This window comes from Oculina patagonica, chromosome 14 (genome assembly GCF_052425735.1).
Source record: "Oculina patagonica isolate OP01 chromosome 14, crgOcupat, whole genome shotgun sequence".
NCBI lineage: Eukaryota > Metazoa > Cnidaria > Anthozoa > Scleractinia > Oculinidae > Oculina > Oculina patagonica.
The window spans coordinates 12,415,072-12,432,844 of NC_135771.1; the positions used below are offsets into that span (position 1 = coordinate 12,415,072).

Below are 17,773 nucleotides of genomic sequence, written 5' to 3' on the forward strand. Positions count from 1 at the left end.
AAGATCCTGCCGGTCGGCTCCCTGCATAAAGCGATGACGTCATCAGCTACACCGTCATCGTTTAAAAAGGACAAAAAAATTGCTTTTATCATATGACCCGTACGGACCCGCGCGCAATTTCCTGGGAAAACCATATGAAAAAAAAGTCCCGTATGAGAGCCGTACGCCTCGCTCTAGCAGGGCCGGAAAAAGCCGTACGGCCCTACTAGAAAAGCGTACGGCCCCGCTAGCGGCTTCTGCCGAGAGATGCCGAAATTGGAACCAGTTGATTCCACAGCCTTGAATTCAGATAACGATAGTTAAGATTTTTCTAAAAAGCAAAGAATGTCCAACATGTTTATAAAAACTTTACTATCTAGAAAGCAATGTAGTTTGTAGGCGCAAAAATTAAAACAAAACATGTCTAAACTTGGCAAATAATGAAGAAATACTCCTCACAATAACAATAAAATCGAAATAAAAGTCGTCAAAAAACAATTAATATAATCGGACAATCGGACGTATCCTGGTTTGTAGTCATGATAAACATTGAAGAAAAAATGCAAATGCGAAGTAAACTCGAACTTCTCTTTTTGCTGCGTAATTTTTAAATCACAACAAACAAAATGCAAGTACATGTTTACGACTAACCTGATTATGACACAGTTTCCCGCTTGTTTTCACGACGCATTTTAGCCAATTTGGACATCAACTGTAATGCAGAGCTCAACATCGTCGAGGAGCTAACGAGTTCAAGGACTAAACAGCAACAACAGACGTTCATGAATCATTCGATCCGTGATAAACAAAACAACTTGAAGCCGACGGGAAACGAAGCGAAGCAAAATCATGAACTGCTAGTACAATCCCTTTCCAAGTCTTAATGTAGTTTAATCATATAGTAAGATCTAATGTTGTGTTTAACATCCAAAATCCTTCTTGGTGGAAAATTAATTAATCCTCTCGTGCAAACCAATTGTGAATTTCGGCTCAGAAGAAACGTCGCTTTGTTGTTCAATCAGGATAAATTCAGTCTCTGCTGAGAGACGAGCACTACTAGCCAAAACGTCGTGCAAATTCTTTGTTGTAGTCCTTCAAAAACGTTTCCTTTGAAATTTTTACTAACTGCAATCATGTACGAGGAATTTAGTCGGATTTAAATCTTCTTGGAATGGAGCTAAAACTCGAAGATTTGGTTGACAATCCCGGGGGGGGGGGGGACTCCCTATAATGGCCCATACGGGGAGGCTCCGCCCGAAAGGGGTACCTTTTTCAGGCTTCAGGTATATAAAAGGGTAGGGATTTCACAAGTTTAGGTATTGTCATTTATGTATTTAAAAGGACCTTTAATTAAAATATTTCGAACAGCCGCAATTTATGGCTGTATTATTTAAATTTATTAAGCGCTACACGAAAATGACAAGAAAACGTCATGTTCCAAGATTATGCCATGTTTTTAGGTATATATAAGGGGTACCTTTTTCAGCAAATGGTATACGAAAGGGGTACAATTTCTATCAAAATGGTATGTAAAAGGGTAAGGGGTTAGAGCTCGGGGCGGAGCCTCCCCGTACAAATCCTTTTTCAGTAGCCCCACCCGGGTTGACAATTTAGCAGAAGTTTAAAAGCTTTGTAAGCACATCGTCCGGCCCTCCCACTCAGCCAATAAGTACATAATACATTCCCATTCCTGAACTTGTTCTAGGAAAGATTGCTAGCAGCACGAAGGTAAGTTCCTATAATGCGTGACCGAAGAAAGTAAATTATTACCTAGACTAACATTACAAATGAAATGCACACCAAATGTCATGCTCGTCATATTACGCAATCGCATTCGCATTTACAGCGAGACGTCGGATCGCGAACGTCAACATGACTTTATAACGTCGGAACATTTAAATGGAAGCACTGTTGTTAGACTGATCTATCCAAAAACAACATCAGGTACATGGTGTATTATGAAGGTGGCGTTTCAACTCTTCCTTCTTTGTTGTCTGTGCTTATATTTGGCCATTGAAGGTGAGCTTTGGAGCTTTGAATTGAAACTTACATGAATATTTAATTCGCTTACAGCTTTTGTAAACTACATTAAGTTTACTTATGGACTGCTAAATAAGATTCCTTCCTGGTATTCAGCAAAGTTTTAAAACCAAAAAATGGGGAAATTTAAACAATTGCGACAGGATGTGTACCACACAATTTAAAACAACATTATTAGAAAATGGATAAAAAAAATAATCAATAGGCTATAGCTTTAATCATTACGTAATAGTGCTTATTTCTGGATAAACTAACAACTATCTTTTTCATTAAACTAAATACGAACTGTAGCGTTTTCGATGACAATGTACATACACAGTAATAGCAGAATTTGCTTTGAAACAAGTCACACCCCGGATGAAGTTTCTGCTGTATGGACCGTGTGAGTGGTGTTGGTAAAATTGGTGTGTCGAGATTGCCGTTTAACACGATTCCTGACTGCTGGGGATCCAGTACAGAATATAATTTCCTTCATCTTCTTTCTGAAGTTTTGGTTTATCAGAGCGTATACAAATGGGTTGACAGCAGAATTGAAGAGGACCATCGTGTGGATAACAGTGAATACGACTTTATTGATGGCAGTGTAAGATGTACTGTCCTCCACGACATGGGCAACTGCGTCAGTTAGCCAACAGATTCCAAATAATATCGTGACAGTTAAGACCATCAAGGTTACTCGCTTACGAACCTTCACGACACCCTGTGTATGGAAACACGTACGAATAAGAGGGTCTCAATGGGTTGGTGGCCTTTACAGTTAACGGTTAAAATTTTGGTTTTTTTACGGCTAACGGTTAATTTATTTCCATAACGGTTAACAGAAGTTAAAAGTTAATTTTTATTGTTAAATTAATTTCCGTTATTGAAAAACATATTTTAGGTCTCAGGGCCATTCTGGGACGATGAAGTGAACTAGTTTGGTTTATTTATAATTACTGACCGATTTTTTACGGTTAACATATTTTACGGCTAACGGTTAAATTTTTCCAATTTTTACGCATAACGGCTAAATTTTTGGCCGTTTTACGGCTAACGGTTAACCCGATTGAGACCCTCTTATGAGTTAGTAACATTTGAATCAAGAACGCTTCTTGGAAATATGTTGTTGGAAATTGCGAAACTGTAATACAACCACCATGTGACATGTATGATGCCATATATTGACAATTTCACATCCATAGTGAAGCAGTTATAACGTCCTTATCACAAAGTCACAATATCACAAACACGATGTCACAATGACATCACTAACACAATGTCACCATCCCAATTTGAGCCTCTCTATAGGTACCCACGGCCTTCGTTTTCTTCGCGATTTTTGTTTTTAAAAAACTTCGTTTTTTAAGCGAATCTTCGTTTTACGGATTGAAACAGTTTGAACCTTTGAGCCTTGAAATGGCTCACTATGGTTTTGCGGCAGTCACTGTTGTTAAAATCGTGGTAAAAAGTGGTCAAATGCCAAAATTCAGAAATTGCAGATATTTTCTGTAGTGTTTACGAGTTTTGACAGTTTTATATCTGAGTGTTCAATTTGATCAAGTAAATTTTGGTCAATTTGGTCAATTTAAGATATTCGCTTTAATCTTGAGATCTTCGTTTTTTTCCCGGTGATCTTTGCAGTCTTCAATTTCTTCGGAAATACCCATAGAGAGAGATTCCAATTTCGCAGTCACGACATCACAGTAACATTATCAAGATGACCATGACAATGTCACAGCCCCGAAGTCACAAACCCATTTCACAATCGCAATGTCACAAATTAATCGCAGTGTCATAATCACAATGTCGTAATGATAATGTCTCAAACACAATTTCACAACCATAATGACACAGTCCCTTTGTCGCAGTCACCATGTCACAATCGCAATGTCGACAAACAATGACACAGTCACTGTAACAATCAGAATGTCAAAGTCACAATGTCACAGTCACAGTCACACTCACTATAGAGCAATCGCAATCACGTAAGGCATTACAAACATCAATATATAACTGCAATTTTGATCGCTGGAGTTAATCGAAAGAAAAACAATTGGTGGATTCTATGAGCGTACGTAAAAAACATCCTCGCCACTTACTCTTTGTTGGTTGGTGAGCTGATTGTTGTCGTGACGTTTAAACCATAGAATATATACCACTCTAGCGTATAAGCCAGCCATCAGTGCCACAGAGAAAAGAACCAAAACAAACCACACCCAAGAAAAAGCCATGGGCATCCACTTTTCAGGCCAAAAAGAATGGCAGAAGTTCCCTTTTACGTTCATGACTAGGAACAACGGGATAGTAAGTACCAGTGCGAAGGTCCAAGAACCAAAAATTAACACCTAAATGGTAAAGTGTACAACTATCGACAGTGATTCTATAAAGTAAAGTAAAAAAAAAAAAACAGGGTCACAAATGGTTTAAGGGCTCCAGGGTACCAGCAATTCACGCAATAATTCCTTGGGACAATCATTCTAACATCTATTTAACAATTATCCTGCGAAATCGCGCGGAATATCGCCTGATACTTAGCCGACGAGGCCGTAGGCCGAGTTGGCTAAAATCAGACGATATTCCGCAAGATTGAGCAGGATAATTGTTTTATTATTCAACAAATTGTCAACGAAACACATTTTGCAGATAGAAAAACTGTAATTATGCAGCGCTTTACAAGATTTCGAACGAATCTTCGCATGTGTTGAATAATAAAACGTGATATTCAGTGCTACCAATTCGCAGAAATGGAGAACCCCTTTCTCCAAAAAGCAATGTTGCAAGATTAGTATAAAATGTGTAAGTGACGCACCTTCAGTTTACACTTGGTAAGTTGGCCCTCGTTACCAAGAGGATGAACAATTGCATAAAATCGTTCAATGGCGATCGCAACCAGAGTGACAGCCGAGGAAACTGCTCCAACCCAGGCGATGTTTCCACCTATCAATAGCTGGCATAAAACAGTACCAGTCTTCCCGCCTGGGAGGGTGGAAACAAGCTTCAAAAAAGTGTCTGGTGCAATGAACGTCGCGTACATGATATCTGCTACAGCCAGATTTACAAGCAGGCAATGGATAGGTTTCCTGTAAGATGAAATAAATATAAAAAAGAATTGCTAAAGTAGGTCCTTGTACCGATATCCCAAACTATATTTTGATAACGATGCTCCAACTGTATCAGCAAATCAAACAATAAAGGCAAAAATCAATTTTATATCCTAAGAAATGTTAAAATGAAAATGAACGCCCTTTCTTGGTTGTTTGGTTGCACGTTGTGTGAAGTCGTTTTACATTAGGCTCTGTAAACGAGGTTATGACGATTCATCTCATTTTGTACATATATATAAACCACTTCTTTTTGTGGTAGCCTGTTGAATAGCTAAAGCACATGAAATAGTAATTCTGCAAAATATACGGGAAGACTCCGCCTGAAAGGGTTCCTTTGTCAGCACGAAAAGTTTAGAAAAGGGACGGGATTTCACGTGTTGGATTATCGACAAAGGAAGAGGACACTCTATCTTAGGTATATACAACGACCGTTCAAATCATCTTGAACAGACCTACGAAACGGTTAATTTATCTAAGTCTTTTAAAGGATTGTTCACGTGAAAATTTTGAAAAATGGTTACAAGATTCCCACTGTAGATGTGTGAAAGAACTGCCATTTAATATCGAATGTACAATGTTTTCCTGATTTATCGAACCTTCGTGTTTTTTCGAAACTCCCAATAACTTATACCAAAATTCGTTCCCTTTACCTTAGTCGAACATTGTAATTTTACTCCCAATTTCCAGGGCCGTAAACAGACCTTTGCCATAGACGAATCTAGGGGATTCTGGGGGTATGCCCTCCAGAAAATTTTGAAATCTAAAAGGTTCTGAAACTCTTTATTCGACATTTCTCATAAAGTATTTCTTGAGAAAAATCAATCTCGTTCAATTGGGATTATTTTCCCAACCAAACATATTTTCTTTTCAATTTTTGATTAAAATCTAGACGGGACAAGTGCCTACCCAGTACAATTCTGTTGGGAAGGTCGCCAAGCTTTCGCTCCCCCTCCCCCCTCATTCAATGTTGAAGTATACCTAGAGACTTCAATCACAGCATATTGTCTATCATAATGTTCAGTAATACTTCAACATTGATATGGGGGAGAGGGGGGCCCATACACCTTGTGTACGTACCTATAGATCAAATTTATCTAAAACTTGTTGAAATCAAAGCGATCATGTGTAACCTTCCCAAGGACTAATGTCTTGGGTTGTTGTAGTCTTCTTTCTAGTTACGGCCTTGATTCTCGATCTTTCGATTTCTCGAGCCAATTTTCTTTTCCCATGCAGGTTGGAAAAATCGGGATTCCCGCTGTAAATCGAAAGGTTATCTCGATAGTAGATTGGTACATATAAGGGTAAGGGTTTTGACCTCGGGGCGGGTAATCCCCGTATAAAATATCTTTTAGTGCCTCCCCCCCCCCCCCCCGTCCTCCACCTCCCCGGAAAATACTTTTTATTCGAGTATTCTGTAGGTTCGAGTATTTGATGTTCCAGAAATCGAAAATCTACTGTATATTTCTTAAATATAAAATTGCAGTGCAGGACGTCAGTAGCGTATAAGATAACAATATCATAGTTATTTTAGCTTAGGCCTACCTCATATCTCTATTTTTCATTATTATCGCACACACGAGAGCATTTCCGACGATATCTACAACGACCAGCATGGAGTGCACCGTTGCTATGGCAATACCTGATGAGTCGAGCATGACTGAAAGGAGTAGATAATGCTACACAGTTAAACAACCTGAATAAAAGAAGCAATAAGGATTCATAAATTATTGATAACTGAGGATCGCCAATAACCAGTACATAAATAATAGAGACTAAAAATATAAGTGATAATCGCTAGTCCCGCCCGATAATCGATGCAATAGTTTGGAACAATATGAGACGCGGAAAAACATTAGACGAACGCAAATAATACAAAAAAAATCGTTAACATAATGTCAAAACAGCAAATGGTTAATGAACATCGCAAAAATAAATTTAACAGCGGAATAACAAATTGAACAGCTGGCAAATTAATCCACCTTGCACAAAATGTCAATCGAACCGCGCTAATGGTAATTCATTGGCGTGCAGATCGATTTATACTTTTTTTCATTTTTTTAGATTCATTTTTTTGTGGGTTAAAATGACCTACATGGGAACGATCGCTGTTTTACCTGTGCGCCTTTAACAAGTTTCATATTGTTTATTTTATAATTGGAAGACTTTGTTTGCCACCGGAACGCCACAGGTTCTAATATTTGCAAAAAGGTTCATTGATTATTCCAATTTATAGCCGTGAGTAGCTTGCATTTACATATCAGAGAATTTTCCTTTTCTTTTATACCCCCAGGACTTTATACGGGAAAAGACGAAATCGTCCCGTTTATTTGCCTTTTTCTTTTAGTAACTTGTTAAAATATTGTCAAGATGTTATTTTACATTTCGCAGCTTGACTAAATATCTAGTATATCTATCTGAGTCATTATTTGCTATACCGAGCGGGTTCTTATTCTGGTTAACAAAAATGCAATTTAAAAACAATGAAATGTTCTTGCCACGAGCGTGAGACAAAGGAAAATCTGAGTCCCGAAATTATTCTAATTCATGACCTCCCAGCTACGGCTTGGGCACTCTAGCCACTGAGCTAGGGAAAGACTCTTGATAAGCTAAGCCATTTGCAAGGTTCGTATGTGACACGCGTCCTCCATACTTCTAGAATCAGCAATTTTCGTAATAAATAACAAAGGATGTTAAATGTTGAGCTCGGTGAATGAAATGATAAAGATGAAATCTTCGTTTGTCACGAGCGTGGGGCAAAGAAAATCTGAGTCCCTGACAGGATTCGATTTTGTTTTGCAATATTTTTAGAAAATTCAAGGACTTCAAAGAAACTAGTCAAAAGAGGTTCATTTGCGAATGCTTGAAAACCACACAAAAACCCTGGAACACCTCCTCCCTTTTTTTTGTTCATTGTTGCAGTTTCCCATATAATTATAGTCCAGCTGTTAATTGTTTGTAGAACCAAGTTTAAATTACCTGGAAAATGTAGCCTTCATCCGTGTCGTAGTGTCAATTCGTAGCTACCAGCATAAACTGTTGGCGAATGTTTAAAACCTCGCAGCTGATGTTTCTATTAATTTGAAAGAGTTCGATCAATCAATCAATCAATCAATCAATCAACCAATAGTGGTTTTGAAAAGGGTATTATGTATGTGTTCTTTTTGCATATAAATTAATGACTCAAATGGCTTTTGACGTTCACGTCTGCGATTCCTAAACAAGTTTTCTTGCCAAAATGGAGCATATGCATATGTATGCGAATTTATCGAACACGAGGCCATTTTTATCACATTTCTGAGAAGAGAGATAGATATGTAATAAGGTGAGAAGCGGTGTAATTTAGTCGATCTCCCAGTTGTTTGGATATATTATGAGACACTGTCTGAATATTGATATATCTCCTCAATCGAAACTAAAACAAAGAAGCAAACGAAAAAAAAAAAAATCGTAAAAAAATGGTATGCTATGTCAGGTCACGTTCGAGGAAATTTAAGAGTGATAATTATTGGACTGGACGTGTTTCTTTGTGTCCTCTCCAAAAAAATGACTTGAACTTCAATCATTTTGGCGCCTTGCTAGCATACAAAAACGGGCTACACGAATTTTCTCTATAGCTATATATACAGTGACAGTGTATTCAGTTCCGAGAGACTTTGGCAATCTGTTCATTGTTCTTAAGGCAGCAAACTTCCGATATTTTAAGTAAAAAGGAAACCTCTCATTTTTTATGAAAACATGTTTCGACAGAAACGTCCGTCGATCTAAGTTGCAAGTATGTGAATATATATTTATTATTATATGAATAGATATGAAGACATTAATTCCTTAGCTAATATACATGTTTTTGACACTGAATATGGTGTTTCCGAATAGCATGCAAAACAAATTAAATAGTTTACATGACAGCAAAAAGAACAAGTGACGGATACAAGTAAACATGCACAAAAAAATTAAGTGAAAGCGACAAACAGGCATGGTAAAGTTGTTGATTTAAATTGACAGTGTCACTAAGATTTAGTGTACATGATATTCAATAAAGGTGTTGGTATTTATGTGAAATCCACTAGTAGTGGCCTTCCCTTGCTAATAAAAATTTCGCATGGACGAGAAAGTAGGGAAAAAAAAGTCCGAAAAGTTGACAATGTAGGCCAAACGTTTTCTAATTTGACAGTGTTTCTTGGAATAAAATCAGTAAAAAGCCATTAATTAGGGTTTATTGACATCTTAGAGAATCAATTTATGCCTTTCGTTAAATGTTTAAAGGCTATTTTGTTGATCAGTGAGTCCACCCACATAATTCTAATACTTTAAACATAAACTTAGAAGGCTTCTCGTAATACTGCCCATTTTAAAGCAGGCTCTCCTAAATAATAAATAGCTTCCTTAATTTTGATTTAAAACTTAGTGTTGGCGGAATCCAAGATGGTTAAAAACTCTGTAGAGCACCAACATTCCCGCGAAGCCTCGGCTGTAGGAAGGGTAGACCAGGGTTTTAGGTATTAGGTATTCAGGGGGGTTCCAATTGGGTATACTGAATTTAACGTCAAAATTGAGGCTTTTATGGGTATAAAGTACACTGTGTTTTTCCAAATTTTGGTATTTTGCATAATTTGAAGAGGAAATTGTGTAGGTGTTTTGTAGACATTGGGGCTTTTATTCGAATACAAATGCTTGCGTACGCGCGTAGACAAATAGTTACCAGTGGCTTCATCAATAAAAGCTAACACTACAGTTAGCAGGAAAAAAACTTTTTAATGAGTGAATTGTTTATTTTCTGTAGATATCTCTACATGTCGCTTTTACTTACTTCTTAAGCGCAATGGAAGTTATTGAATGAAAGACCTAAAGGTAATCTCTTTACTTTAAAGAATATTTGGTACACGTATTCACTTTGAGTTGGTTTTGTGTCCTGGCGTTGTCAGACAACTTCCTTATATTATAAATTGCGGTCCAGCGGGGATGCTTCAAGGCAAAATTGCAGTGGGACTACGGCCTTGTTCAGCATGAGTTTTACTTGTAACACTCAAAGCATGGGGCCCCGTCGACGTCCAGAGGACTAACAATAGCGACGGGGCCGGGGAACACGGAGGATCACAGCGTGCGCGAGACGCACGATGACGTGTGAGCCGCGCATGAGAGAAACACACCGGCGCAGGCGCGCCAGAGGGAATCGGGAATTGCGCATGTTTCCATTCCTGAACTTGTTCTAGGAAAGATTGAATCAGTCTAGCAACATGAAGGTAGCTAGGTTCCTATAATGCGTGACCGAAGAAAGTAAATTATTAACTAGACTAACATTACAGGGGAAATTCATACCAAATGTCAGGCTCGGAATATTACGCAATCGCATTCGCATTTACAGCGAGACGTCTGATCGCCAACGTCAACATGACTTTATAACGTCGGAACATTTGGACTGTGCGGGCCACTCGCGATCCTGTGCGATACTCTGTCTGACACCTGCTTCTCGTCCTGTCTCCCGGGCGATGCGCCGATTCTTCTGTTCCCCGCCTCACCCTATCGCTCCGTTTCTCTTCGTCTTTCTGGCCATCCGTCCTTCTTGTTTCGTGCCATGTCCCTCACTTGGAGGTTTCACTACTTGGGTCTTTTCCCATGCCTTTTTGGCTAAATTCGTGACACAGCCCCTTTAAATGGAAGCACTGTTGATAGACTGATCTATCTAAAACAACATCAGATACATGGTGTATTATGAAGGTGGCGTTTCATCTCTTCCTTCTTTGTAGTCTGTGCTTATATATGGCCATTGAAGGTGAGCTTTGAAGCTTTGAACTGAAACACTAAGATGTAATTAGCATGTAGCCTTTTTAAACTTCATGTAGCTGAGCTACATGAAGTTCTTTTATGTACTGTTAAATTAGATTCCCTCCTAGTGTCCAGCAAAGTTTTAAAAACGAATAATCTGATGTGATTAAGGGACAGCATAATTCAGGCTGACTAACGATTTATTTGAAGTTTATTTGTGAGGGAAGACTGGAAAGGTCAGTCACTTACAAACATAGATGTCTTGACATGAGCATCAGCAAATTACCCACAGGAAATGTTAAGGAAAGAATAGTTTGACGAAAAAGTGAATACAACTGCTGCCATGTTAGTCAACTATTACTAAGGCGCGAAACTAAAAGTTAGGCTTGACGTTCACCGTCTTTCATTTTGATTCATGCAACGTTACACGAGATGTCGCTTGAACGCTTGCACGGTTTTAGACTTCCGTGCTCCTTATCGATCACACAACTAACTTTCTATAAATTATTTGTTTTTTTCCAGTTACCAGACACGAAATGTCGCTTGAACGCTTGCACGGTGTTAGACTTCCGTGCTCCTTATCGATCACACAACTAACTTTCTATAAATTATTTGTTTTTATTTCCAGTTAAAAATGTTAACACCTCTGATGGCAAACAAATGATTTTTTTTTTCGAGTTCTCGAATTCCATGTAATTTAGTTCGGTTAATAACGATTCGCACTCGATGACTCTTTGGATGACGTGACAAACAAACATGTCCGGAAACCATTTCAGAAAGGACTCCTCATTACGCTAGGACTAGATAAGAATATGTCGACTTCTGTTTTTCTTTTACAAAATAGACCAGTTTGAGGACGAAAAAGGTTATGCTTTGGGCACATTGTGAGTTTAAAATAAAAACATATATTTGTTTTCCATCAGGCACTGCGCCAGCATTTACTGCAGAGCCCTTAAACCCATCCCTTGTTGTGGAAGGCAACAACCTCACTCTGGAATGGACGTACAACTTTGGAAGTGGATCGTTTCGTCAGCTGTTATTTGGAAATGCTAAGACCAATGATATAGTGGACAAATTGGACAGTGACTGATTGTGCCATTTATAAATGCTGCACACAAGGGACGTTTAGTAGTGAATGTTACAGAAAGCTATACATTAATAACGTTCCTGAGAGTGAATAGAACAGACAGTACAACTTACAATTTGACGATAAGCAACAGCAACAGACAAAGGGCTAAGAGTCAAGTGGAAATATCAGTTCAGTGTAAGTACGAAAAGACAAATGATTAACGTAGGAAACTATGCGATATATAAAGAGGAAAAATCGATATTGCACGAAAACAGGTATTATATGCTTTAACCGGAGGGCGTTATGAGGCCTTATCAAAGTGTCTTGAAATTTATGACCAAGAAGTTGTGTCCGTAACGGTAAATATAACACAATATCAAAACTTTAATAAATTAATGGAAATTATTTTAAATTTATTAACTTTTGATTTTATGTAGATTAGTATTTGTTTCATTCGCTAGATGATTTGCTTTTTAATATTGATGTAAATCATTTCAAATTTACCCGCAAATTTTATTGTGTAGATTATCATTTTTTCATTTTCTAGACGATTTGCTTTTTAATTACAGATTTAGATCGACCTAAGGTTACTTCTTATCCGCTAAATGCCGGAGAAGGAGATAACGTGACTTTATCTTGTAACGCTGATGGAAATCCAGAACCGACAATATCATGGACTAGAAATAGATCTCCTATGAGTACACCTGGCAGTTCCAGAATCACTTTTTCAGATAACAAAAAGCAGTTGACTATAACGAATGTGAACAGGACAGACAGTGGAGAATACCGATGTGTGGCGAACAACAGTGTTGGAAATATATTTCTATTCTACTGTAATATTTTAATTAAGTACAGTCTAGTAGCATTTTTTTTTTTTTTTTTTTTTTTTTTTTTTTTTTTTTTTTTTTTTTTTTTTTTTTTTTTTTTTTTTTTTTTTTTTTTTTTTTTTTTTTTTTTTTTTTTTTTTTTTTTTTTTTTTTTTTTTTTTTTTTTTTTTTTTTTTTTTTTTTTTTTTTTTTTTTTTTTACGTGGTTTACACCTACCGTTGGCATAAGGGTAAAGGTGGTGGCCAAATTTTGATCACGGTTATAAAGACCGTGTATGATTTGGTTGAAAATAGTACGCCTTTGACCTTTACAAAAAGGTAGTGGCAAGGCACTGTGAAATATATTTTGACTTGTGCTAATTCGCGTGAAATCCGTTATTTACTTAAAGTTTGACACCCATCTTTGTCTCGTTTTTGATGCGAATCGAAAGTGCATAACAGCCAACTTTGAAAGTAGGCAGATTAACCTTCATTCGAAATCAATTCCATTGCAACTCCCCGGCGTTTTAACTGAAACCCACAGATCTCAAAAGCAAATACTTCAATTCACTTTTATTACAAAAGAAATGAAATTTAATCTTACGTTGCGTTATTTGTTTTATGTATGTTTTGTAGATCAACCTAAGATCGCTTCACACCCACTCAGTAATATTATAAAGGAAGGACGTAACGTGACGTTATCTTGTAACACTGATGGAAATCCAGTACCGACAATATCATGGACCAGAAATGGAGATCCTGTAGATGAAAATAAAAATTCCAGAGTCAGTTTTACAGAAAATAAAAAGCAGTTGACAATAATAAATGTGAACAGGACAGACAGCGGAGAATACCGATGTGTGGCGAACAACAGTGTTGGAAATGATACCTCTAATGTTGCTACACTGGACGTCCAATGTATGTACAGTATTTGGTGATGCTTTCTCACTGTTTATTGATCTATTTAAACATTTCTATTGTAAAACACTGCTTCGCGACTAAATTAACTTTAACAATCTTCCAGGCTTCGTTTCTAAGGTTTTATTTTTAAAGAAAGAATGGAATGTGAAATAATTCAAGTGGCGAATATTTTCATATACTAATATTCCGTCACAATGTCGTCGTTGTTGATGGTTATAATGACAACAAAAGTCTTATTAGACATAAGAAGTTTGTCAAACAAGCAGCTGTTAAAGTTTTGTAGTTATTTATTTAAATTAGAAGGAAATATAAGTAAAAGACGGTTCAGCCAATAAAATCACAATGACGTCAGTGCGTGTCATGGTGACACTAAAATAAATAACATTTTTTTTTTACAACATCCCCTCTATAAATGTGATTAGAATTGCCGTCTTGACAGTGCATCCAATCTACAGCGCCGCCCTAGAAAAAGCGCCACATATGTAACAAAAAATTAAATAAGCGCTGCCCCCAAATAAGCGCCGCATTTGGAACGAAAAAAGCGAATAAGCGCCGTGGTACCGATGTGGCGCTTATTTGAGGAATTCTGTTTAACTAGAAACCGATTTAAAAAGGTGCTCAAAAACAGCATTGGAAATTTTTTTCATTAAAAGCGATGCTCTGCTTCGGTTTGAAGTAATTATTTTATTTTTCACCTCTCGTCCTTTAAGTTCTCTAAGCAAGTTCCTTGCTAATAATTTTAGTGACATTTTGTTAAAGTACCGGATGAGACGAATATTAATGGTGACAACCAAAAGACGCTTAGCAAATAAGACACTGTTAGTGACTGTAAAATTTCGCACAGACCAAAAATATAACGTTAAACTAAAAGAAAAATATATCTTTGCCTCACCAAATTTATAAAAAAAGCGCCGCTCTTTAATAAGCGCCGCATTTCAGGCGCGAAAAAATTTAATAAGCCCCGCGGCGCTAATATTCGAGTGAATACGGTATGGCTTCCAATCCAGTTTCCTCAGAGTAGTTACAGTAATAGAAGAACGTCAAACTTTTTTGCAGTGTAAAGGCAGGCGATATCCATGATGTTAACATCAAACGATTGTTATGTACATAATCAAACTAAAATGTTTCTAGTATTAGGGTTATTTATTTTATTCTTTCTTACATGGCTTATTGATATGTGTTCACAGATCCACCTGAGATCATTGTTCATCCAGAAGCTCAAGCAAATACAGAAGGAGTAAACGTGACTTTATCCTGTATCGCTGATGGCAATCCAGTACCAACAAAATCATGGACGAGAAATGGATTTCCCATGAATACACTTGGCAATTCAAGGATCCGGTTTTCAGCGGACAAAAAGCAGTTAACTATAACCAATGTAAACAGAACAGACAGCGGAGAATACCGATGTGTTGCGAACAACAGCCTTGGAAATGATACATCCAATACTGCCACGCTGGATATACAATGTACGTATGCAGTACTTTTTGTTGTGTTAGTTATTGCCGTAAGATTTATTTTCATGTCGTCCAAATCTGGATAGCAAGTACCGGGTATGACACACAAACTAATGGTTTTGATTTTTTGGCTATGGTAACTTCGTTAAATTCTACACTGAACTTCTGATTGCAGGTTGTCCTTATTATAGACTTTGTTAAAAAATGAAATTTGGGTGGAAGTAGAGCCAATTGTAATAAATTGGAATTTAAGAAAAATATGTGGTAACACCTCAATTGAAACCTGGCTTTTACACGTAGCTTTGGCTCGGGGTAAAGGTGGTTAAGGTGGCGTTTTTGTCAAGCCTTTGCCAAATTTTGATCGCGAAGCAGACCGTCTCTCATTTCGTTCAAAAAATAGTACGCCGTTGACGTCGATGAAAGGTTTTGCAAAAGAACCGTGAAATCTATTTTGCCTCGTGTCAAAGTTGCATATCATTTGCGTCAAACGTGTTACTAACTTTAATTTGTAACGCGTCAAATCCCTGTCAAAGGCAATATCAAAGGACATGTTTACCTTAGTCATATGCAACGAATACTGTTTGTCGCCAATCGTTGCCTTACTAACAAGAACAAATACTGTAATTCCCTGTTATTACGAAAAATATCAAATTAAATATTGCGTTGTATGTTTATGTCTAATCGTAGATCAACCTAAGATCACTGCACACCCACTCAGTAACATCATAAAGGAAGGGCATAATGTGACTATATCGTGTAAAGCTGAAGGAAATCCAGAGCCGAAAATATCATGGACCAGAAATGGAATTATAATCAGTTTCGCACAACATGAAAAGCAGTTGGCAATAGTGAATGTGAACAGGATAGACAGCGGAGAATACCAATGTGTGGCAAACAACAGTGTTGGAACGGATACCTCCAATGTTGCTACACTGGACGTCCAATGTATGTACATTATTTGTTGTTGCTTTTAGAATGTTTACTTCTTCATTGATATGTTTCTATGGTTAAAAAAATATTGCTGCTATAAGCAACTAAACTTTAACACCTGCTTCGTTTCTGAGGCTTCTTCCTAAAGATAGAAAGGAATTTCGAAAGTTCCCCCCGCCCTCCCTACGAGACCTTTCTCTTTGTCGCAAAAGGTCTAACTTAAAAAAAAAACGGTGTGATTATAGTGACAGAAGAACAACAGATTTTGATGCAATTAAGGGGAAGGCCGGCGATTTCCATGATTAAAACTCAGTTTTAAGAAAAATATGAAAGTTTCAAGTATTTGGTTAAATGTAATATTTCTGACATAGCTTATTAATACGTGGTCACAGATCTAGATCAACCCAAGATTATTGTTCATCCCGAAGCTCAGCCAAATAAAGGAGGGGATGACGTGACATTATCCTGTAACGCTACTGGAAATCCAGAACCGACAATATCATGGACCAGAAATGGATTTCCTATAGATACAGTTGGCAATTCTAGGATCCAGTTTTTAGCAAACAATAACCAGTTAACCATAACCAATATAAACAGGACAGACAGCGGAAAATACCGATGTGTGGCGAACAACAGCCTTGGAAATGTCTCCTCCAATGCTGCTACACTGGATATCCAAAGTTAGTACGATGCGCGGGTTTAATTAACCGTATGCAATCAACTCGAAGCTTAATCCCCTTATACCTTATACCTTATACCTTATACCTTATACCTTATACCTTATACCTTATCCTTATGTTGTGCGTTGCTGTGCCAATGAGGCTCACACGCCCTTGCAACCAGCACATCCGTGCCGTTGGATCTTTGTGCTTTTGGCAGCTTAAATTGTGCTGAATAGGTCTGCAACCATGGCCTAGCTCACCGCAAGTCTCTCGTAGCTCGGTTAGAGTGATTAGAGCACCCAACCGGTATCTGGGTAGCCATGGGTTCGATTCCCGTTGGGGACACAGATATATTCCTTGTCCCATGCTCGTGTCATATGCATTGTTTAACAATTCACCTTCATCAGGTTTGCAACCGTTTTTTTTTTCTGAAAACCGGAAAAAAAAGTCCTGTTTTGCGCTCAAAGGGGAATAATAGTGTTTTAAAGAACGAATATCGTGGAATATCTTGCGCATGTCATCCAAGGAATAGTACATGTAGAAATACTCCTTATACTCCTTATACAGCTCTGATCTGATGGTTACTAGGGTCTCGAACGCATACTTTACCTTGCCATTTCCTTATTGAGTGGACTAGGATAATAACACATAGTTTCTTGTGTGTCTGTGTTTAGTTATGCCAGACCCACCAAAACGTTTGACAGTTGACTCAAAGAGCTCAAGAGTGGTGAATATCTCCTGGATGGTTGGTTTTGATGGGAAACGTGCAATTCAAATTTACACAGTGAAGATAAGTAAAGCTAATCAGGACTTTAGAGATGCATTTTGTCAAGGATCACTGTCAAGTAGTTCCTGTGTGGTGCCCAGCTCCTCAACCACAGCTTCTCTGGAAGACCTCTTTCCTTGGACTACATATTACATAAGAGTGTTTGCAATGAGTATATTTGGTACTAGTGTTGGCAGTTCTGCAATAAATGTTACCACAAGATGAAGAAGGTACTCACTGCTTATGTATCACTTTATACATTTACTTTTGAAGGCTTATATAGTAGCTGTCAATCTCA

General features: G+C 37.6%; 4 protein-coding genes across 8 annotated transcripts in view; 3 read left to right on the plus strand and 1 right to left on the minus strand.

Moving 5' to 3' along the window:
• The window catches only part of LOC144637456 (hemicentin-1-like), a 211,294-nt gene that overhangs the window by 120,757 nt on the left and 72,764 nt on the right, over positions 1-17,773 (plus strand). The window lies entirely within an intron of this gene.
• Positions 1,767-12,061, plus strand: LOC144637488 (uncharacterized). 2 transcript variants are annotated; one of them, XM_078496554.1, is made up of 2 exons: positions 1,767-1,998; positions 11,789-12,061. In XM_078496554.1, the coding sequence occupies exons 1-2, from the start codon at positions 1,767-1,769 to the stop codon at positions 11,953-11,955; spliced, it is 399 nt and encodes a 132-aa protein (XP_078352680.1). In that variant the 3' UTR covers positions 11,956-12,061. The 2 variants fall into 2 exon arrangements, with proteins under 2 accessions (XP_078352680.1, XP_078352681.1); XM_078496555.1 differs by lacking the exon at positions 1,767-1,998 and adding an exon at positions 10,782-10,872.
• On the minus strand, positions 1,989-6,797 carry LOC144637480 (pyroglutamylated RF-amide peptide receptor-like). The gene is made up of 4 exons (XM_078496544.1): positions 6,645-6,797; positions 4,808-5,078; positions 4,098-4,343; positions 1,989-2,719 (listed from the first exon to the last, which is right to left on the minus strand). Exons 1-4 carry the CDS (start codon positions 6,755-6,757, stop codon positions 2,366-2,368), a joined length of 984 nt encoding a protein of 327 aa, XP_078352670.1. The 5' UTR covers positions 6,758-6,797; the 3' UTR covers positions 1,989-2,365.
• Positions 12,167-17,715, plus strand: LOC144638974 (roundabout homolog 1-like). The gene is made up of 7 exons (XM_078498246.1): positions 12,167-12,209; positions 12,504-12,767; positions 13,376-13,657; positions 14,848-15,129; positions 15,805-16,062; positions 16,440-16,727; positions 17,384-17,715. The coding sequence occupies exons 1-7, from the start codon at positions 12,167-12,169 to the stop codon at positions 17,698-17,700; spliced, it is 1,734 nt and encodes a 577-aa protein (XP_078354372.1). The 3' UTR covers positions 17,701-17,715.